The sequence below is a fragment of the Malurus melanocephalus genome, unplaced genomic scaffold, assembly GCF_030028575.1.
Source record: "Malurus melanocephalus ecotype Western Australia unplaced genomic scaffold, MMel_1.1 scaffold_43, whole genome shotgun sequence".
Taxonomy (NCBI): Eukaryota; Metazoa; Chordata; class Aves; order Passeriformes; family Maluridae; genus Malurus; species Malurus melanocephalus.
The window spans coordinates 1,665,625-1,688,683 of record NW_026623275.1 but is presented as its reverse complement, the minus strand read 5'-3'; the positions used below and the strand labels follow the sequence as shown (position 1 = coordinate 1,688,683).

The window sequence follows — 23,059 nt, the reverse complement described above, 5'->3', positions numbered from 1 at the left end:
TCCAGCGGTACTGCTGCTGCTGAGATTCCGAACCATGGGAATAGTGGGTGTCAAGTGCAGTAAAACATTAGCCATCCACACTGATTGAATGGAAAGGTTTTTGTACTAAATCAATGCATTTAAGTAACACGCCAAATACTRCTTTCTTTTTTTGCTTGAGTTCAGCAGTTCTTTGCCTCCCTCTGTAGATGAAAGTGCCTATGTAATGATTTTATGGGTCATGGTCAGGAAGAAACTGCTATTAAAAAGTGAACTTGAGGGACAGGAAGAAAATGAGCATCATTGTCATTAACAGGCTGTTTCAGAAGGGTTTGGTGAATAGCATGATGGATGAAAACTATGTTCTACTGCCAGTGCTTGAAAAGTACCAGGGATTGTGTGCACTGGTCGTCATAAAATTAGGGCCTTGCAGACTGTCACCTCTGTAGGTAGCAATTAGATCAGAAGAATAGTACATTTTTACCAGGCTAATCTAAGCATTAATAAAATCAAGGGATGAAGATAGTGGTATTTCCAAGTTATGTGTTTACCTGGATTTAAGGGTTTAATAGCATTTTTTMATTTTTAATGAAATTAATCTGTAACTGCAACTCTTTAACATACCCTATTACAAAGCATAATCATATGCCAGCAATGATGAATATATAATAATGTTATCCCATTTGCCTTTTGCTGCCAAAATAGGAAAGATATTAAAAATTACCTGGGTTGAAACCAAGTTCTTAAATTGTTAAACTGAAGTAATTCTCAAGGATCTGATTTGTTTTCCATGTTTTGTTCACATAGGCCTTCTTCCAGCATGTTGTTAAGCTTAGGCTGGGTTTGACAGGACTACTTGTATTTTCATATATGCATCAAAGCATTCTGGACACTAAGCCTTTGATCCAGCTTTGAATACTGGATTTCACTATGTGCTGTCCTGAAAACCATTGCTCAAGGCTACTGTCCTCTGTGCAGTGAAATTGCTCACCATAGTAAAGAGTGCACCATTAAGTTTGGATTGGAAGTGTTAGCCCCCAGTTCATGAGARCAGAATGATCCATTTCATGCCTATGATTAATTTATTTGATTTTCATTTGTTTACATGACACTTAGATCTATAATAAGAACAGCATATATTTTCCCAGGAAGCAATTCTGTACTGGGTCATAGTCCAATTCTGTGAAACCATTTCCTTCAAAAATAATAAATGGCTTTTGCTCCACACTTCCATGTGTCTGGGATACAACACAGGAGCATCCAGTACAGAACATTAGTTTTAATTTTTTATTAAATCCTATCATTTTCCTTTCCCCAAGACTGAAAAAAACAACCCAAGAAAAAAAGAATCTCTTTGGATTTGGACATCATCTGGCTCAGGGGCTAATGAAGCTCTGGTCTATGACCCGAGCACCAGACTGCTGCCACAGCAAAATRTCCCTTAAATGCACTCTGGAGAGCAGTCGGATGCTGTAGTCAGTTGGATCTTTTAAGACTGGGGCAAAGAAGACCTTCCTGTGAATCAGTAAAATGTCTCTGAAATGCATCCAGCCTTCCTAACTTTTCCTACTCAATTCAGCAGTAAAGCTGTTCTGTTCGGGTATAACAAAGAGAGAAATCATTACTGAACATGTTTGAACCTCAACCCCAGAGCTTCACCGTAAGTTAAACCCCCTTTTGCTTGTGAAAAAGTAGTATGAATTGAGTATTTGTGCTTTGTAACCTTTAATGTTGGACTCATTTCACAAAAGCAGTTTGCTGTCTAGCTCCCACTGATTTTAATCCTAGATTTTAATTTAAATGGTAGCATCTCAAGCATGAGATGCCCTGAGTATCTGGAGTCTGGACCTCTGAATCCAGACCCACCTGTGCAAGAGCCTGTGGAGCTCAGACTTAAATTTTATCAACTGTATCTTACTGAAGTCCCCTAGGTAAAATAGTTCAGAGGGATTCAGAACAACACATTTAAAATGTGGTAGAAGAAAAGCTTGATGGTTAAGTGCACATGTAAAAAGTTCTAGAACCATTTGAAGATTTTTARTACAATGAGTCCGTTTCATGTCTAAAGCAGAGAGCAAAGCTAACAGGTAGTTCTCAAATTTCCCTCTTTTCTGTTTGCCTAGAAATGGCAAGATCTCAGAGCACTTTGTTCAGCAAACCTGARCAAAGTGGACCAGAGTTTCAGCAGTAAGTATGAACATCTGTCTTTGGCAGGTTGTTAGTCAGATTTTTTATACTTTATCTTCATTACACTTTTTTCCCCCTCCTGATTGCTGTTGCAGCATTGTTTTTTTTCATGCATTAGAGATGTCATGTCTCTGGGTACAATTCTACTCTGCCAAGGGTGAGTTGGAATTAAAAATCCCTCAGATATGGAGGGGAGGAGTTGTTCAGTAGTATTGTGCAGCCGCTGTTGCCAGGCTTGTACCCACTTGAAAAGTGTGGGCTCTTGAACTTGGCTGCCTGACACGTCCAGCTGATGTGGGCTGGCCTAGCATCTGCTGCATTCATTGTGTTTAATGCTGCATCCATCTGTTTTCTGTCAAAGCCACTGCCAACAAATTACTAATCTATTAGAGAAACATGGAAATAAGATTGCACTCCTCATTCCTGGCAATTCCTCTTGTATTTTGTTTGGCTTTTATTTTGCCTTTTTTTTGTGGTCTGGGAAAGGTATAAGAATAGCTAGTACTTGAGGTATTGAGGAAATGCTTAGGGGAAAAAAAACCCATGGAAAAACCATTGAAACTTGTTTTCCTTRCTAAAAAGATACGACTTCCCTGTGCTCTTGGATGTATATCCCTGGAGATGAATGATTAGGAGCTATTTTAACTGAGACACATATTTTTATGGAGAAGATTCCACTGTTTTTTCTGTGTTGTGCATACGCTGGAAAAGCCAAAGCACAAAAAGATTTCATTTTTTTGTCCCAAATCAAAATAGCATCAAAACAGCAGTRGTGTTTTAGCATTTTTTGTTCCTCCACACATGCTGCTGAATGTACTTCCTAGACCCTCAATGACAAAACAAATTGGCTTTATGTAAATTGGACTGACAGTAGCTCCCAGTGATCCTAGATACCAGGTCTGCTCATCTAGGGAGAGGATTTGCTTCCCTTTGGAAAGTAGTGTTACAATAGCATGCACATAAGTTGTGTTAACTGCTGTGCATAACCTCTGAGTGCACAYACACACCACATCTTGCTGTAGTTCTTTCTTTTTTGCACCATGCAACTGGAAACCCAGAGCAACACCCAAGTTGTGTGCTGTTGCCTGTCACACATAGCAGAGCAGTGGGAAACTCAGCCCTTGGGTTGTAGTCACATCTGTTGGATCAGACTCATGGCTTGGGCAGGTCTGAGCAACCAAAGCTCTGGCTGGGGGCRATGGCTCACTGAACAGAGAATAGTCAGCTGCCAGCCGCCAAGCCTAGAGGAGAAGTAACAGGACAGTCTGAGGSCAGCATAAAGCTGAATCTGTAGCCTTTCATCTCTGCTGAACCACATATTGGGGATCTTTCTGTGAGGACCCCCAGGCAGAAATTTGTATTTTAAGACAGAAGAGTATAGTTGCTTCATTTCCTTGGGAACCGTAGGTCTCACACGTTCTCGCCCAGGAGATCTTGTAGTAGAGTGAGTCAGTTACAGGGTGGGGAGGAGAAAATYAGCAGAAGCACAGCAGCAGGAGCATATGAATTAATTATGTGTGCATTCAAATGATGGATGAATATGTTTATTTTAAATACAAATGGGAGTTGGATGCCACCGACTCCTCTGCCTGGTAGCTGAGGCCTGAGGAGAGGCATGGCTGATCACATTCAGAGGAACAGTCCRAGGGCTTCTGCCTTCAAATAAGCGTGGGAATATCTGAGAGCAGTCAGGAAACTCTGCTCTGTGGCATCCCACAGGGAGGGAATGGGTCATGTTTCCACTAATCTGGATGAGATGGAAATGAAGACAAGTCAAAACTGATGACTGAAGTAGTGCAATATGATACGTTTCCTAAAATAGTTTTCTATCATATCTTTAGCTTTCTTTTCTTTTTTTTCTCCCTCTTTCTCATGCTGCTTGGGTTTGTTTCTGTAACACTGCATGCTGTATACTYTCTTTTTCTTGAGATTTCAACATGACAGGAAAATCAGCACTCAAATGAGTTAAGCTGCTACAAGCAGAGCACTTTACTCCAGTGACAACGTAGATTGGGTTCAGCCAGGTTTTCCTGCCATCCTTTGTAAGGCAACTGCTTCTGTTAGTGTCTTTGTACTGTTAGTACTTATTTGTGTAAGCCGAGTTTTCTCAGAGGAGCTGCACTGTAAGCTACCACCCCTTCTGCTGGCATTGCCWAACTTTCTAGGGAAGCAGGGTGGGGCAGGAGAGAGCAGGGATCTTTCTCAGACCCCAGCAGTCATCCTCACCAGTCCATTCCAAATCATCTCTGACTCAAATGGGCAGGACGGTTCAGAGCAAGGAGACTGTTGCAGAAACTGCAGAAAGACAAATGAATGAGAACATGAAATTATAAAAATAAGATTCTCCCTTGAACTTAAGTAGTGGGCTTCTGATGTGTCACATCTCTCTGTAGTGCGTAAGGCAGCTGTGTACTGTGTGCTGTGCTCTTAACCCTCTGGAKGCTGTGCTTTTCTTTATTTCCTGTTGCCTCATACCATACATAGGCAGAAAATGTTTGAGGGTACATGAAAATTGGGTTCATAGGATCATTCGTGTTAGAAGGGTGCTCAAGAGCTGTTCATGGCTGACCTTGTATTCAAATCAGGGTYAGATAAAGGATCAGACCAGGTTGCTCTTGGCTTTATCCAAGTGGGTTTTGAAAATTTCCATACAGGGAGTCTGAGTAACCTCCTTGGACACGGTGTTCCACTACTCTCTGTCTTCATGTGTAAAAACGTTGTCCTGACTTCGAGGCCAGCGTGGGTCATTTTGGTTCACATGTGTAAGTTCTGCAGCTGCTAACTTCCTRAACAGAAATATTTGCTCGAAAGTTTTAATGTTTTTCTCTGTGCTTTTTATCGTTTTGTTCAGGAAACTACTCCAGRCCACCGACGTACAGCGGTGTGCCCAACACAAGTTACAGTGGCCCAGGACCCGGCATGGGCATAAATGCCAACAGTCAGATGCACGGACAGGGGCCAAGCCAGCCTTGTGGTACCATGCCCCTGGGACGGATGCCATCAGCTGGGATGCAGAGCAGACCATTTCCTGGAAACATGAGCAGTATGACCCCCAATTCTCCTGGCATGTCTCAGCAGGGAGGCCCTGGGATGGGCCCACCCATGCCAACTGTGAACCGTAAGGCACAGGAGGCGGCTGCTGCAGTGATGCAGGCTGCTGCCAACTCCGCTCAGAGCAGGTATGCATTCAGTGAGAGGAGTTTAAATAAGTAGAAACGTTTACCTTGTCATTTCTGAAGTAACAGCACTGTATAGGTGTGTGTGTGTGCATTTATACATCTTCTAGCTGTGCTCTGGGTGGAGATGGTGTGGGGGAAGAATACTTCTTAATCACCTCCTTTTCTTAAGGAGAAAGCATGCTGTTGCTGTTTGAATTATCCTCTCAAAAAGTGATTGTGACAATGGAGATGATGGCCACTTCTAGTTTGGTTCTTGGCACTACAGGCTTTAGGAAAGCCCACAGGAATGCAGTGACATTTGACAAGCCCTCTGCAACTTTAAACCTATCAGCTGATTATACTTTTTTTATCTCCAGTAAAGARAGGGCCAACATGTCCTCAGCAGCTTGCCCCTGCCAGAGAGTAAGGAATCCTATGAAGCTGCCCATCAGCTCTTGCATTTACTGCCCACATTTTGAGAAGCAGTGCTGAATGGTGGTTCTCTTCTGTGGGAGGCTCTTGCTCCGAGGCCTGCAGAGGGGGAGAGGAGGGCAGGCTGAGGGAAAAAGATGGAGGGGAGAGGCAGAAGGAGACATGAAAACAATCTGTAATTATCTGGAGTTGATACCTGCTCCTGGTTCATCCCTAACAGAGAACCTGCAAACAGGATTGTGGAGATTGGAGCCATTGTCTGTTTGCTTGTCTCCACTTTGGGCAGTATAGCTATATGTWGCAGTTTCTATATGGGTTTTGGTAAAAGGCACTTCTCTGTCCAGTTGTTTTAAGATGCCTGAATATTTGCAATTAATTTTTTTTTAATGAGATTTTTTCTGATTACATAATATCCCTTTTTCCCTGGACTCAATTAACTCCTGGCATATTTGTTACCTTTTTCTGGTGTAAGAAGGTCCATAACATTTGAGAATTACCCAAAGCTAGTTGCACTCTTCTGGTGAACGTGTTTATATGTGTGTGTGTATTGCTCACTGCATTCATGCAGGTATTTATCATTCAAGAGCAGTGTTTGTGGACACTAGAGTTGCTTTAATTCCAAGATGCAATGTTTAACAAGAAATAAGAAGCTCGTGTGTCCCTGTGTTTGTTGCTTTCTTGTTTTGAGAGCATGAAAGGCAGGTGGCTACTAGCGATAAGCAGCTTCAAACTTCTAAAACAATAACAGTAAATTCAGTGTACTTCATGTTCTTGCTCAGTAAAATAGAAACAGGCTCCCTTAAAATAGACCATACTCCAGCAGATATCTGTGAACCAGCAGTCCCTTGCTTCTGTTGGTTGTCTTAACAGACCTGTCTAGTAGGATTTATGGAAGTCTGCTTCTGTCTGTCTGGTTTAGGCTATAAGCTGATAGGTCAGGCACRAAGGAATAAATAGGCCATCACTGCAGCTGCAGGAACAGGATTTCTTTATAATCATAGAATGAAAGGAAAAGCTCACGTTTGTTGGTCTTGACAGCAAGAAAAGACTTTGTGTTAAGTGGAAAGCATTTGGTTGTGATTCAGCTTAGACATTGGGCATCTTGTGTAGTGCTTGATCCAAAACYGGGTTAAATGATTGCCACTTCTATCTCACACCTTCCTCCCAAGTCAGTTTTGTAGAACTGACTTTTCTTTCTAGCTTTGACTGGACAAAACTGCACCATTTTGGAGCTTTCCTATCACATACTACCCATTCCAGTGATCCAGCACCTATGGAAGAGCTGAGCAGGCATTGAATCTCTGTCTGCCAGCACACACTGGCAAAAGGGCCATTTATAAACTGCAAATTGGGAGGATCTTGTCACACCACTCTCATGCCAGGGGCTTGCAAGCACGCTGTTTTGCTTTTTGATCTCAAGTCAACTGAAAGGGAGAAAGCATAATGGCTTTTGGCTATTCCTGCAACTCCTCCAGACTTGTATTTGGAAGGAATGTACTTGACAATGACTCGGATTTGTGATACAGATGCAGCCTCCAGGGAGGCTTTTATTTCGTTCCACCTTAGGCCACCACGCATTATGTCACCTGTTTATCCCAGCCTGTCTGGGGCTGATGGACACCCCATGTTTTTTTCACAGCACCCAAAGTATGGCAACACTCAGGCTCCCTCAGTGCATCAGCCTGACCAGAACGAGTAGCAGTGTAAACTGGACTGGATTTTTCAAAAATGTTTATGATCATGCCATCTGGCTACTGAAGGAATATAAAAATCACATAAAAGATACAGGGATACTGGCATTGTAGAGGGGATTTTAGTTTTTTGTTTTCTTTTTACTAATGCCRCTGTGACTGTACAATTAAAGTCTTCATGTCACTCACACACCTGCATGGCTTTTGGCACAGCTCCATTTCCTTGTGCCTAAAAGGGAAAAGACAAACCTCATCACTGAGAAGGAATGAGATACCTCCTTCCCCTGACTCAAAGAATTTCTCTCTTCATTGTTGGAGTTCTTGTCTGCAGCAGTGCAGTGCAGCCACACTTTTGGACTCAGTGGTATTGTCACTGCTGCCTAGCCAGAGAACTGCAGCCCCTAAAGTATGATTGCTTTCTGAGAGATACTACTTTGCCTAACTGGAAGGACATCCACTCCTATATGCCAACATGCATGAACAGTGCTCAGCCTTTTTCTTTGAATATCTTGAGTGCATAAGATTCAGCTGCGGAGCTCAGAAACTGTTGATTTTTATTACTATAAAACACCCTTCTCTGTGTGAAATTAAGAATAAAATGAAATGGTTCTGTCAGAGTCATGGTTACACAGCAATAGTGTGTACAAGTTGGTTGTGATCCACTTCAAGGTCGACTTGTTGACTCAGTAGCCAAGTATCAATAGGGGAGAGAAATTTATCTTCAGCTGTTAATCCACAGGGTCTGTCCTTTACCAGCTCAGRAGTCTCATTTTGACACAGAACGCTGGCTTGCCTCTGCTTGCCAAGCCACACTAAGCAGCTGTGTAAAATGAATTTAAATGGCATGCATCAGGAAAAAATCTCTTCCACTGGGGCATAAAATCGATATTCATTAACCAGGGCAGGATGATCAAAATCTGAGTGTCAGCCAGTTATAGCTAGGTATCATCCTCAGAGCAGACCACCACCCTTTTCATTAGAAAAGATAAAAATCATATAAATGAAAGTGGTGGCTGTGGAAGATACCAGGTTTACACCATTTGAATTAGCCTTTGACCTCATCTCTAGGTCTGCTTTATGTTAAGCTTAAATTAATTTCTACAGCGACATAATACCTTCCCTCTAACCTAAAGCCTTAGATGTGCTGGTCTATCTTGTCCATGCAGTCCAGTGTTTCCCAAATGGTAACTAGCATGTCAGGAAAGGAAAGACAGGTGTTTTTAAGGCCTCTTCATTGAACCTCTTTTCACGCTMCCCAGGGTGCTCAAGCTTGCTCTGAATAAAAGTTCACAGCAGGCAATATTAAATAACTCTCTACTACCCTGTGTAATTCACTTTATTTTCAGAAAGAGTGTGAAGGAACTACAAAACAGTGTTTTCCTTTTTATATTTGTCTTGTCTTGGTCTCAGCATAACCACTGACTGGTGTGGACTGTGTGTTGAAGGCCTAACATATCCATGGAGGAAAAGACTCTTCATAACTTAGGTTGACATTGACTGAAACCCCAAGGGCTGGTTCTGCTGCTGGAGACTAGAACCCAGAGGAGACCCTCACGGACCAGGTGGCTCCAAAAGATGAAGGCTCAAAAAGATGAAGGATGAACCACAYTGTGGTTCTTAAAACAGTACATGTATTTATAGTGATAAATATTCCTGTGAAACCAAACACAGTAAGCCTTCAGTAAAAACAGTTTTAAGCAAATGTTTTCCCTRTTGATGTGAAAGGCAGCAAATTTAGCCAATATCTTCTAATACCAGCCAGTTTTGAGCTCCTCAGTTTGTAGATGCCCAGCTTGAACCTTTGCAGGACTGTGTATGTACTGYCTGTGAGCTTTTGCTTCTTGCAGCAGGTTCCCAGTTTAAAATCGGTTATCGTGTTGACATCCAAAGTCAACAGACATCTTTAGAGCTAGGTGCTTGTCACCATCACTTTCAGCATCTCTTGTGTTAGTAGTGAGTGTCATTCTGAGCATGTCTTCTTAGCAGTYGAAAGTGTGACTGTAGTATATGGAAAGGTAAAAACATAGTTGTAAAATAGCTGGCTTGCATGCTGTAAGTAGTATGGCCGTAGAAGATGTAATTCAGTGCTAGCTGGCTGTAAAATGTGCATCCAGCTGCATGCTAAAATGAGCCTTTTGCTGGTTCAACTACAGTTGTCGATACCTGAACTAATTACAATAAAATGAGTTTTGATGTGCCTACATGAGAAGCAATCCTATCTTTGAAGCAGACCCTTTGACCTCAATGCACCTTAATATGATTCTCAGGATTGCATGTTGCAATTTTGTAAATTAAAGCAATTTTTTTCTATAGATTTAGTGAATTTAGAATTCAGTGYCATTGATTTTAGAGGAGGTGATTCAGACAAAGGAGTTTATTAAACTGAGGAATTGGGAACGAGCTTTGCTATTGACAACCTCTGGCCATTTTAAATCCTAGCCATTGGGTTGCTAAATTGAGGTGGATATTTATATTATCTTCTGCTGATCCCCATGCCACCTGAGAAGTGGTGTTCAGTCTCTTCAGTAATGTGTGATGTTGCATTGCTTTGACATACTTTTAGACATTCTAGAATGTGGTTCTGGTTCTAAATTGCTTAGCAACTGGTTAGATACCACAGCCTCACTGGAGCGTGGTGAGAAAAATTTAGTGAGTTTTTAATCAGTCGTAAAACTGATCTAGAAAAGCTGTGCTGATATTAGAGAATTYCTGTTGTACAGAGAAACACAATTAGTGTAAATTAGTTTTAAAAGTGCATTCTAGATGTGTTCTTCTTTGTGTGTATGTGTACACACATACTTGCACACATACAGGCACCCTAACCTTCCATCAGCATTTCTCTCCTGCTATGTATGTATAATTCATAATCTGTGTTGCTGGTGCCAGCAAAGCACTTTTTCCATATTATTTTCTCCAACGGCAGAGTAATGCAGCACTGCTGATGGACTASAAGGTACTGGTGAGGAAATATAGTAATGGACATGGTGCATTAAAATGTCAGAAGGAAAAAGAAGGAGGCGGAAATGGGGAATAAATTTTTTAAAAATAATAATAATATAAATAAAACCCAGAACTGTTTTCAGTGTTTTACATCCTMGTGCCTGTCAGTTTTGTGCAGCATTTTCCACTCTGGCCCTTTTGATCTTGAAACTTGGGTTTAAAATTCTAATTGTGATTTTGAAAGCTGCAGTTTTGTAGCAGGAAGTCTTGAAGCACTCCAGTCAAACTTACCGTCTTTAATCCCTGGAGAGAGTATATATTTTCCATTGTTTTCCCTTTTCCCCTTAAGCTTGGAGGTGCTGTTCTTCTCTGCTGGGAAGTTCGGTGGAGTGCAGGAAGGTTAAGTACTCATTCAAGTTTCTTTGCTTATTCAAAGCAGGCTACTTCTAGATGAAAGGCTGCCAGCTGTGAAATCCCCAAAGTAAACTAGGCTAAGATAGGACTGGTAGCCATAATTGGAGCCAGTGCCTGCGTTATCTGTTGCCTTTGAAATAAGCCCTTGGCAAGAAAGGCTCTCTCTGCCGGGTCTTTTATTTAACATTCAGTCACAGGGAAGGAGTTGCTCCCGTTCAAATTCAGGCCATTCACAGTTCTCCAGGCTCAAGCTGTCTGGTCATTTCCCCTCTGTTCTGCTCCTCCAAACATTYACAGATTTCCTTTAGAGATCCTGGTGGGTCACCCTGAAATGATCCCCACTTTGCTTTAGGTTAGTGCTGTTTGAAWATCCTGGCGGGATTTTCAGTCCATKAATTTGGCTTCCAGAATAAAGTCCGCTTGTAGTTTCAGCGGGGTGAAGTGGTTCTGCTTCTTGSCCTAAATGGCTGCAGTGTCTCTGTGAACCCCAAATACTCTCACCTGAGGCTGGAGGSGATTCAGTAATAGCTGAAATATCTTCTCCCCATGCTAGGTTTCTGTGTGATTTGGGTGGTTAAAATTGCAAATATTAATGCTTACTGTAACTGTAATTGCTAAGGAAGCTATTAACCAGTATTGACACATTTCTCTTCTAAAGGACCCATGCTTCTTCCCTCTTCGTGAGAAATAGTCATTTGTATCAAGCTGATTTTTTTATTATTTCTTTTTTTCTTTCCCTCATGTTTTGCTTTTCAAAGCAGAATCGTGTATGGCTTTTTTTCTATAATGTGTTAGGAGGGAGGAAGTTCAGTTCAGTTTATATGTATTTACTATTGCAAGGRGAAAACTAGAAATCTTCTGTGATTATTTCATTTAAATGGAGATACATTTTATGGATCAGCTCAAAATTGCTGATAAAATCATGTAAGGATTGAAAGAAACTTTACGTGCTGAGCTAACCAAAGCCATTTCTTGTGGGAGACTAAGAGAAATACATTTTTATCTGGAATTTTGTTTGACTAAAAGGTAAATCCATCATTCTGGAGCCCTGGTTGTCACCATGCTGCAGAGCTCTTGCAGGCAACCAGTGATTTGGGGAGGCATTTTTTTCTTCTTTGGTCTCATCAATCAAGTCGACTGCTGTATGCTGTTCATGCCATTAGAGATTAACCACAGACCTCAAGAGTCCTACTCTTTTCCTCCTTCAGAGACTAACCATTCTCAAATTCTGAAAGCAGGAGTGTGTTGGGAAGGAAGTGTGATTTTTAGTCATGAATGARAATTTTCATTTACTTCAGAGACACTACTAATTTGATTATTATTGTGTCAAGATTATTTTTGGCTTGATTTGGTTGTTCAAGAGATTCACTGCCCTCTGTAGAAAGACTAATTATTTTGAAACAAAATTGCAGTGCAGATCTTTGTGTAGTTTATTAACATTCTGTCTCRGGTTGGATGTTACATAAAAATTCTGTACCTTAACATGTGATCTTCAGGACATTAAGAATCAGTACTTCATTAATTGATACTGTATAGAGGTAAAGAAAAAGGGGGGACATTAGATTGAGTACTCTTTCTTGGGTGATAAAAACTATTTCAGATGAGGAAACAGTTTTCACAGTCTGTCAGAAGATGGACTAGTTTAAATCACAGAAGTGGTTAGCAAAAAAAAAAAAGCCAAAACAAAATAGGAGAATAGCCATCTGTTTAATGGGACTCATGAAGAAAGCTAATTCTGTGACTGCGCTGCGTGATTTGGCACATAACACTGTGCAAGTACAAGACTGTGATTGAACAGCCTAAGATTTTTGTGACAGAAAGAGAGAGACATAAAAAATGGTAGGAGGGTTTCAGTTTTTTGAAGGGGGCTTAAGGTTTTAGGTTCTTTTGCAGTGGTGATATTTGAGAGAAAAATCAACAATTTTTTTGTTAGCAGTGCTGCTTGGGGAAATATGAGTGGGAAGAGCCCTTCACTTTGTTGATGACTTCAGATGGAAACACCAATTCTAGCTGGACATATAAGTAGCCTTGTAAGGATCATATTAAATAATAACCTAACAGCATGAGATKTTTTTAATGATGGCTGACAATCTTACTAACACATTAAATGCCTGTCGTAGCTGTCACAGTAGGTTTCGGGCATCTTTTGAGATTAAGATGAAGAAAAGAGCCAGGTGAAATCATACTGACCTATGCACCACATTKCTCTTGTGAAACTGTCTGGTGTGCCAAAGAGCCAAGACTGATGATAACAGTGCTGGTAATAATATCAATAAACRTATAACTGCTCCAGGCCATTGGGCAAAGATAGGTGAGTGAAAACATGTCTGCTGGGAAATCCCTTTGGAGAACTTCCTCACCATGCTGTTGCACATGCACAGTCGCATTCAGCTGTCAGACAGGTGATATTTTACTGTGAAAAAATACACTGAAGAGCTGGCATGAAACAATCAGCATTTTATTAGATTTTCAGTTGGTTGCTAGCACGGTGCATTCCATGGTGTTCAAAAGCAGTGCAAGGATGTGACTGAACATGGTGAGAAGGTGGTGGGAGACAGCATTTCCAGGTGGAAGACGAGGGAGATCAGGGGTCGAGCTTCTCCCAGGACAGTGTCCCAACAGAGGAAACTGAGTTAGGGAATCACAGAGTGTATCCTCAGTTTCCTGTAGCTTTTTAGCACCACGCGTTGGTGACCTTCTGGCTGTTCATRTGCTGGGAACAGACTCTTACCACTTTCAAGTAATCTTTCTGGGAGAGAGTTCATAGGGCCTCCCAACTTTTTAATGCAGCTATTTATAGACATGCACAAAAATAGAAGGTGCATAGTGAGAGTCATATGAGTCATTGCCATTTTGATATCAAAGCACACCAGGCTAAATCACCCTTCTTGACATTGTGSTTCAGATTGACAGCATCATACCATACAGGGCAAATGTCTTTTTTCTCCATAAGCTCATGCATGTTCCTGGTTGCTGGACAGATGAAAGCAGCCCTCTTTTATGCATCACACACTCCACTTGGGCTAAGAAATGTATCTCCTCAGTGTTCAGGTGGTGTGTCTGATGGGGATGGTTGTGCAAGCAGTTGCTGTTAGAGCTGTGGTACAAATCCATGTGTGGGGAAGGGAGGCAGAGGTCACCAAGAGCAGAGCTCTGATGGGTTTACAAGCCATTTGACTTGGGCCACTTTCCAGCCGTTCTGTGTTTTCTGTCACACAGCATTACATTGTATTTATCCAGCACAGGTTGTGCTGAGTACTAAGAGCTTAGTTCGTTCTTACACAAATAAATTCAAACCTGGAGGTGTTGCTGCACTTGTAAGAATGCTGTGCAATAATAGCATTTCAGGGGTTCCCTGTGGGTTTGAAGACTGGTGACCAAATGCTGTGGTCACCATGAACTTCAGACCACAACCACTTTAATTAACACAAAAGGAACTTCATAAAAAGAAAACCAAATAGCTGTGACCTAAAAACAAACAAAACCCTGCAGTATTTCACTGTCACTAAGTGCTTTTCAGTCACACACCCTTCTGTCATTAGGATCAAATGAAGTCGGATTTTTTTTTGCAGGCTTATGCTATATTTTCCTCACTGTATTCGACTACTTGATAATTCTCCTAGCCATATTTTAGAAYATTATTAACCTTGGATCTCTTCCTCAGTTTTTATTATCTGTAAAATGGGATAGGGAGATTTATTCTGAYCCCAGCATGCATTCAGCAGTACGAATGTTGGGTAGCTGTGTTATTATTAGCACTATTACCTATGAATTACATGTGCCTTTTACGTTGCTCTTCCAGAGTTCGATGTGGTGTGATACTGTTTTGTTGGACTTTAAATGACTACCAAGTAGGTAGCCCATCACGCAGATGTTTTCATGGTTAATGTGATGACAATAGCTGGTAAACAAACAATAAGTTTTTGTGACTTTTTCTGAGTGGCTCAGCATTGAATCAGTGTAGGTAGGAACAATTAATTTTTAAGTGTCTCCCCCCTACTTGATTGTTTCATAGTAAAAGCTGAGCAGTGGGGATGATGCTAAAGGCACAAGTATTTGTGTAAATCAGAAGAAAAATAATATATTTAGAAAGGCTATTTCTGTTACTCTTTTTAAAAGTATCTTGYACAATAATCTTTGGATCAGCTGGACAAAGAAACAGGCAGTGTACTCAGACCGATTGCAGTGGATTACAAAGCAATTTGCACTATCACATAATTACAGTGCTAGAAAATTATTCCCCCATTTTAGCATTGCCATTTAGGCCAGGTTGTTGAGAAGAACTGTTTTGTGTTTGTTCTGTGTACCTCTTGGCAGTAGACACACATACGCGCACACTCCTCCATACAAATCCAGGTGCTTTTTCATTGATGTTTCCCAGTGCTTTGTCWGTGTCACTGTATTTCAGAACTTTGGCCTCCCATTTTCATGCAAGTACGCATGCACAAGTGTAAAATTTTCTTTTTCATCCTAACCTGAAAAATGGGAAAAAACCCTGTGGCAGACCTAGCRCCTGTCACATCAGCAGCTTTCATGATTGTTTTTCTAAAACTTTGTTATTGCAATTGGTGATCTTCCCCACTGAACAGAGGAGGTGTAAGTCCAGGTTAGTATACTTACAGCAGCACCTAACTAGAAGAACATACTTTGCTTTCAGATATAGTGATGTTAAATTTGTTAGTTTTATTCACATGGGAACTTCCTTCAATGCCATTTTATAGCTGCTCAATCCAATATTCAGGCTTCATCTGTCTTGGCTTTTGCTAAGAGCGGTRTTACGAACCTCCAGTCAAAGCAAAGTAAGCAATGTTGGGGTTTATTTTCCCTTGCTGTCGTCTCCCTCCTTCCGTTCTCCCATATCCGCTGACAACCGAAATGGTTTCACTTCTCCAAGGTAGCCCATAATGTAGCAAGAAGGAAAATCCATAACAAAAGAGCATATGTATCTGCTTGCACATGTTTATGTGTATATTCTCCAGGGAGAAAGCATTCACAGGTCTCATTCCTGAATTACTCTCATTATAATAACCCATTTGGTGTCAAAGTGTGACAGATTATAAGCGCTTAAGGCTAGTCCCAGCTCAAGACAGATTTAAATAAAGTACTTCTGGTTATTGTGCAGGTCAGTGTGTTTAAATAACAACCCCCCAAATCATACTTTGACATTTAAAAGAGAGAGGAAATATTGTCATGCTGCAGACCTGGCACAGATAAGCACAGGGCAATTTGGTCAGTACACTGTGATTTGTGAGTGCAGCCTAACGCAGTCATTTTCACAGTTTGTAATCAAGTAGCCACCTTAGCAGTGTGTCAGCATTAAAAGAAAAAATGTTCCTTTTAAAATGTTTACACAAATTACTCCCCTGAGGTGCTGCAGTGCATTCACTGCAAAACTGATGTAGGTTAAAGATCTGGAGCAGAAATGGCAAACCTGTGGGCCATTTTTTTATTCACCAGCCGATTGCTCAGGTGGCCAGGTCACAGTAACAGGATAATTTTTCAGGTCCAACACCTAGGGCAGCGTAACTGGGAGAAATCCCTACATTACATGCACACTGTGGCAAGTGTCAGGAAGCAGAGTGTCCAAGGGCCTAACTAACAACTGTGTCTTCATTTCTTGTCTTGCTGAGAAGCATAATCCACTTCTWTCACTGTCCATAGCTAGACCACATAGACATCTGAACTCAATTTTGTAGTGAATTGATATTTGTTCAATAAGAAGAAAGAAGGCAGATGACAGTAAAATCTTGCATCAGGTGACAAAACGGAGGAGGTACTGAACCACATACTGGAAAGTATGAAGCGCAAGGGCTGTAGAGTGACTTCTGTGTAGCAGTTGGAGACAACATWTTAACTTACTGACGATTTCAGGTCCAATTAAAGGAAGACATCTCAGTATAAGAGRCTGCTCAGCAGCTGTGATCACTCATGTGCTCCTGTGTATTGTCGGTGCTGTTCTTTCTAACAATTTCTTTGTTCTGCGTTTTAATGATGTCCAGATCTTGCACGTCAGCTCCTCTTTTTAAATACACAGACTTCTGCATTAGTGCAGAAGACACAATTAGATCTGATGCTACTTGTTTTGCAGAGAAAACAGATCAAGTGCAGATTAGGCTTTGGGTAGATTGCAAATGAAGGAAAACACAAGATCAGAAGAAGAACTTCTTAAAAGGGAATGGTTTGAATTTGAGCAGTTGTATTTTGGATCCAGTAGTACACCAGACTGTCAACAGCACAATGAAGCTAAGATTATAGGATCCAGACAAGCGAGCTCATAGGATCCATTCAAGCTGGAAAGGAACCTCACGGGGAATGTTTAGTCCAACCTTTTCCTCATCAGCCTCAGCTTAGGCTGTAGGGTGTTACCCTGTTGTATATTCGAACTCTCCAAAGACAGAGATTGTCCAGCTCCTCTGGGCCACCAGATCTAGTCTCTCTCACTGTTTTCAGTGGGAAAATGTTTTCCTTGCATCCAGTCTGAACTCATGTTTTCACTCTTGCCCAGTGTGTTTTGTCCCCCCCACCATGCCTGCTGTGAAAAGATTAGTTTCAYCTTCTTGCTGACCCTCTTTTAGGTGCTGTGGGGCTGCTGTAGGTTCCTCTCAGCACCATCTCTGCCCCAGGCTAAACGAGCCCTCATCCTTCAGCCCCTYCAGGCTCAAGCCCTGGCCATCTAAGGGGTTCTCTGCTCTCTCCAGTTTAAAATCATCTCTTCTTTACTGGAGGATCCAAAATTGAACATGATTCTCTAGATGGAGTCCAGTGAGTGCTGAGGAAGGAGGGGATAATCACTTTCTTCCATCTCCCTGCTCTGCACTTGATCACACAGCCCAGGAWGTTGTTGGCCCTCTTTGCTGCCAGGGCAGACTGCTGGCTTATTTATGCTCAGCTCCGYCTGCCAAGATGCCCAGRGACTCTTCARCAAAGCTGCTCCCTCTGGTCAAGTCCCAGCTGGCATCACTGCAGGGGGCTCGTTCTTCCCAGGTGCAGGACCTTGCACTTGTCCCTGTTGACTTTTACAAGGTTCCTGTCAGCACATTCCTCCAGCTTGACCAGATCCCCTGAGGTGGCAGCCCTTTCCTCAAGCATAACAACTGGCTCTGGCATTATGCATTGCTAAATTGTCAACAGAGGAAATAAAMCACAGAAAGCAAACAGATTCCTCTCTTCCCACTTTAAATCTCTTGCAATTGCTGAATTCTTGAAGATCTACTTGTAGCAACAAAACAGAAAAAAAAACCTGTGTAGGCTCAGATATTGTGTTTAAATTGTTTGCGTAATCCCAAATTTGTATTGGCCTGGCTGCTTTTTCCTCTAAATGAGAAAGAATACATGATCTAGGATCAAGTTATTAGAAGACCAGATACTCTAGCAGGGCAGGGWTTCTCTGACCAATGCATTTTCTAACATGTTGCCTGCATGCAAAAATGTCAGGTACTGAGGTTTCCTTCATTCCCTTGGAGGGTAACTGTATCTCATAATGAAGACATCTTTTCATTATACTACACTTAAGTGTTTCTTTTCTTAATTTCTTCCTGTCATTCCTAACTGCATCATCCCTAAGCAGACCAGTCCTTGGTGTTTATGTGGCAAATACTCTAAAATCATGTACTTAGCTGTGTTGGTTCTGTTGTAAAACTCATAGCCGGCCAGTTGAATTTTTGCCATTAGATGTCACTACATGTACAGCAGACTGTTTTAAAAGGCTTGGTTTTTATTTAGCATCCCAGAAAAATGGAGGAGAGAATTGGGAGATGTAGGAGAGAGTCTGGTACTATAGTATGTTGGATATGCCTTAACTAAAAGCAGCACAGAAGGAAACATAAGATTTTTGACTTAACTCCAACAACCAACAGATGATGCTGTGACCTTAAGCATATATAAATATGTTTAGCAGCTGCTGTGTAACATATTTATAAGTGTTTAGTGACCTGGAGGTTAATCAAAATGAGTTTGGTGATCTCAGCTCAGTTCTTAATGGACTCCACTTCATATTATAGCACTGATGCAGCACAATTTGTCACAGTCGGCAGTCTTTACTCAAAGGAGGCCTACTGTGGAGTGAGAATTAAAGGCTGAAGTAATACCTGATTATTTCTCCCTAAAGAAACTTTCCATTCCAAGCCATCACAGAGCACAATAATATGTGGAGGAGCTCTGTACTGCTCACTGTACCCAATCTCAGGATAAAGCAGCATTTACTCTGACAGGATGTCCTTTCAGTGTTACTGAATTAGCTCACGCGTGCTGTGGTCAGGGCTTTGATAGGGGGCCGGGAAAGGACAAAGTCCTGCCAGGGATGGTGCTGAGTCTTTTCACTTGCTGGGCTTTTTCCAGAGATGGAGAGCTGTGTCCGTTCCAAGTGCAGCATTACATAGGAGGATAAAAGGGAAAGGTATAGCCTTGCCAGATGAAATTTCAGAATTAGGTTCTGCCATTCAGGTTCTTCTGGGTACAGAGGCAATTTTTTTAGACCTCAGTTGTTTTCTTGCTGTCCTGGCCAAAGCCAGTATATTCTTTTTATTTAATTTCCACTCTCCATCAAAACTGGAAATAGTTTCCTACTTTGTGATGTAAAGCTGTTGTACAGCAGTATGCTTTCATGAGCTGCAATTGAGATTGATGTCCGTGGTGGGTAACATGAAATAGGTTGTACCTCAATTTGAGACAATGAACAGCCCCACAGCTTAGAAGATACACATGCTATAGGAAGTAATAGTATTGAAATATTAGTAGGTAAGGACCAATTTCAGCTTACCTGCAAGGTGTATGTCTCCTGTGTATTCTTAAAGTAAAAGAAGGACATTACAGAGATAGATACCTGTAGAGACTTGCCTGTTCCAGAATCTTAGCTTTTCTCCATAAAAGAACCTCACAAAATCTATTTATTTTTTAAAGTGCGAAAATACAATTGCACATTTTTTTCATCTTCACTAGTAGCTTCACCCAGTAACAGAAAGGATCTTGCTTATCCACCTCAGAAAGCCTTTTTCGGTTAACTGCATTTGTTGWAATATAGCAATTTTCATCTAAAAAGGGGGGGTGGGGATGTTTAAGATACAGTATTTACATAAGAAAAGCTTGATTGTGTSACTGAAATAATTTAAAGTTGTTGCCAAATGGTTCTGCTCTTCTCTTTTCCCTTTGTAATTTTCCCTTGGAGCATTGCACCATTGTGCATTTTAAATCTTTTCCCTCCACTTCTCGTTGCAAGCTTCATCTGGGAAATGACATTGTATGGCAGTTATCTCCTTCATATCAAAAGAAAGCCTTTGCCTCTTTGCAAGAGTGAAGAAAAGTTTGTCTTCAGAGAGCAAAGGACAAAACTGACTTGGAAAAAGATGCTTTATTTAGATAACACGTTCTCTTTTCCTTTGAAGAAATTCACAGTGTGTCAAGAAAAATTAGGCCAAATAGCGCTTTAATGGTCTTCCTCCTGTACCTCCTAAAAAAGAAATCTGCCTCTACCAATTGTGTTAAGAATCTGCCATGAGTTTGGAGGAGACAAGAAGCCACTCAAGTTACTCAGGGTTCTCGATTTAGGGGTTGTCTTTTTTCATTTAAATACTGTGTAATAATTAAAAGTAGAATACCAAAACTTGCATCTTGCTGCCCAGACATTCAGCTTTCCCTGCCTGTAAGATAAAATTAAAAGCTTCGTTTTTTGTAAGGAAATAAAAGTTGACAGGTGCTGAAGCTATGTAAAACGGTGGTTGCTTTCTATTTTCTTTTATTTGGGAAAACAGTACAGATTTACAGGGGGCACACTGAAGAAAAAGGTCTGAGTTTTGTATTTTCCTGTGTATTTWCCTATGAATATACAAATAAGTATTTTTTCCATGTGCATGTATTTACATATATGTGATTTGATAAGTGTTACTCATATATGTGTGATAATACATGCAGTCTTCAATTTTACCAAGAAAAGGTAGGTAATTGTTTTATGGGTTAAAAGAATAAAAGGTCATTTTTGAAGTTGAATCATGCATTACATTGGGTTATTGTGCTTACTTTGATCGGATTATTTTCTTTCTTGTGCATCAGTTTATCTRTAGAGTTTGACAAATCAGGTACCAAGCATACTTAGATATTTCTTACAATTTAAGAGTAGAAAATTTTTAGAATTTGAAAATACTTGGTCTGAACATGTGGAGTATTATACAAGGGCTTCATTTAGGGCAGTTTTTGAGACAAATTTAAGTCTCAGTYATAAAACCATTATACAAGTACAGGATTAATTTTCAAAAGCARAATAGTTCTGCTGAGGTTTCTTGTTTCAATGAACTGGAATTTGTATGGAAGTTTTTGAAAGATTGGGCATAGATGACACATACAGATCAACACTGTTCAATGCACTAACAGCAGATGCAAAAACCGGAAACTGAGTCTATGGTACCCAATTGTTTTTTGGTCATTTCACTGTTTTTAAATTTTCGGCAGGTAAGGATTGCTATTACATGGTCAATGTGGTGAGAATGGCAATGCACAAGATTTTTTTTTTATGCTAATGCTAGGTTCTGATTTTGACTCCTGATCACTTCAGTGTCTACTCATAGAGTATATAATGTGATCTGTATTTTTCTGCTGATTGGTAGTGACACACACAGACAGTATATACCTCCCTTGAAATTTGTCTGCAGTCCAATTCTATCTCAAATATATGGTAACTAGCTCAAGACTAACTCAAAGGCCTCCATTTAGGTAAAATGAACTAATTAACTTTCTCCTTTCAARCAGTAGGTGAAGTACTCTGTAACAAACCACAGCAATGAGGTAAGTCATGAGACATTGTACATGTGCTTTCTCCTCCTAGGCAAGGCAATTTTCCTGCCATGAATCAGAGCGGCATTATGGGATCCAGCTCCCCCTACACTCAGCCGATGAACAACAGCTCTGGCCTGATGAACCCRCAGGCTCCTCCTTACAGCATGGCTTCTAACATGGTGAACAGTTCAGCAGGTAATGGTGAGTAATTCMAGCAGTGACCTTCCTCCATAAATCYGCTTAACAGTATCAGCCCCGGGCTGGTGGCAAAGGAACAGCTTTCTTCATGTGACTCACCCCTGTTGGGTAGTTTGGAGTGATTTGAAATTAGGCTAAGGTGCTTGCTTTTTTTTTATACAGTAACTCATACATTTTTCATTAAGTCCTTCTGCACAGAACTAAGATGAGCACAGTGTTTTGTACAGTTCCAGCATCACTCGGACTCAGTTTGACGTAGGTGTTGACTAACAAGTATATGTATCTTTGTGCATATGTGTCTGCAAGCAAGGGAAGGGGAATAACTTCTTTTAAGAGATTGCTTTTGTTTATCAGTGTCTTACTTCCTAAGGTTGCAGTTTCAGATATTTAATGCGGTAGTCATTTAAAAAAGAGATGTGCACTTGCTCTGACTTGAAGATGCTGTAAGTTGGACGCTTAACATAATTACTCTGTTTGGAAAACAGAGGCCATATTTACTGTTTCCAAAATTCATATAGGGTTTCATTTACTTATTCAAGAGTCAACATATAAAATTTTTTCATAACTTCTTTTTGCAAAAAAAAAGAGCATATTCAATGGTGCTCCTAGATTTATCCTTCATGTCATGACTTATGAGTTCAGAATTGCTTGCAGCCTTGTGTGTGACTCTGAAGACAGGTGAATGTAGTTCTGAGCAGATGTAGCTTCATGGTCTGTATTCAGCTTGAATTCCTAATAATTATCCTCTTTCAAGATAATACTTCAGCAAAGATCAATTCTTTGATTGGGCTGTGGATGGAGTTTCAATGACCCTGAAGTGGATCCTCACAAATACTTATTCCAGTCATGGAGTTTCTGTGTATGCTTTACTGATTACATTATCCCTTTTAGAAACGTTGGGGGTTTTGAAGTTTTTTTCCAAAAGCTGAATAGGTTATGCTAAAGTAATAGGAAGTTGTTTCTTAGTTGTTTTTGTTTCTGCTTTTGTTTAYTTCTTTAGAAATGCCTTACTGCCTGAATTACCAGGAGCCTGGGTTTTGGTATCTATTTTCCTACCCATCTTATCCTGTATAATTCCTTCATCCTTTACATCTTCCCCTGTCTTCTCTCCCTGTCAATTCTATATGTTCCTGCTTCTTTGGAAGAAAATGGCCACTGTGAGATGTAGTGTCTAGTATGTCCAGAGAGCTTCTTTCTTCTACATAGGAGCTGCTGAGATACTGAACAGTGTCTTGTTTTCAAGAACATTATGTTACCATTTTGGTTAGCAGAAGAAACAGAAAGGAAGCCACTAAT

The 23,059-nt window shown here is 40.7% G+C and overlaps 1 protein-coding gene across 5 annotated transcripts in view; it reads left to right on the top strand.

Annotated features, from left to right (window-relative positions):
- The window catches only part of ARID1B (AT-rich interaction domain 1B), a 322,664-nt gene that overhangs the window by 259,202 nt on the left and 40,403 nt on the right, over nt 1-23,059 (top strand). For 3 of the 5 annotated variants that reach the window (XM_057364865.1, XM_057364867.1, XM_057364863.1), the window contains 2 exons: nt 5,018-5,345; nt 21,615-21,766. In XM_057364865.1, coding sequence (XP_057220848.1) covers nt 5,018-5,345; nt 21,615-21,766 — 480 coding nt within the window. The remainder of the gene's footprint in view (nt 1-5,017; nt 5,346-21,614; nt 21,767-23,059) is intronic. The other 2 variants (XM_057364866.1, XM_057364864.1) reach the window with 1 other exon arrangement.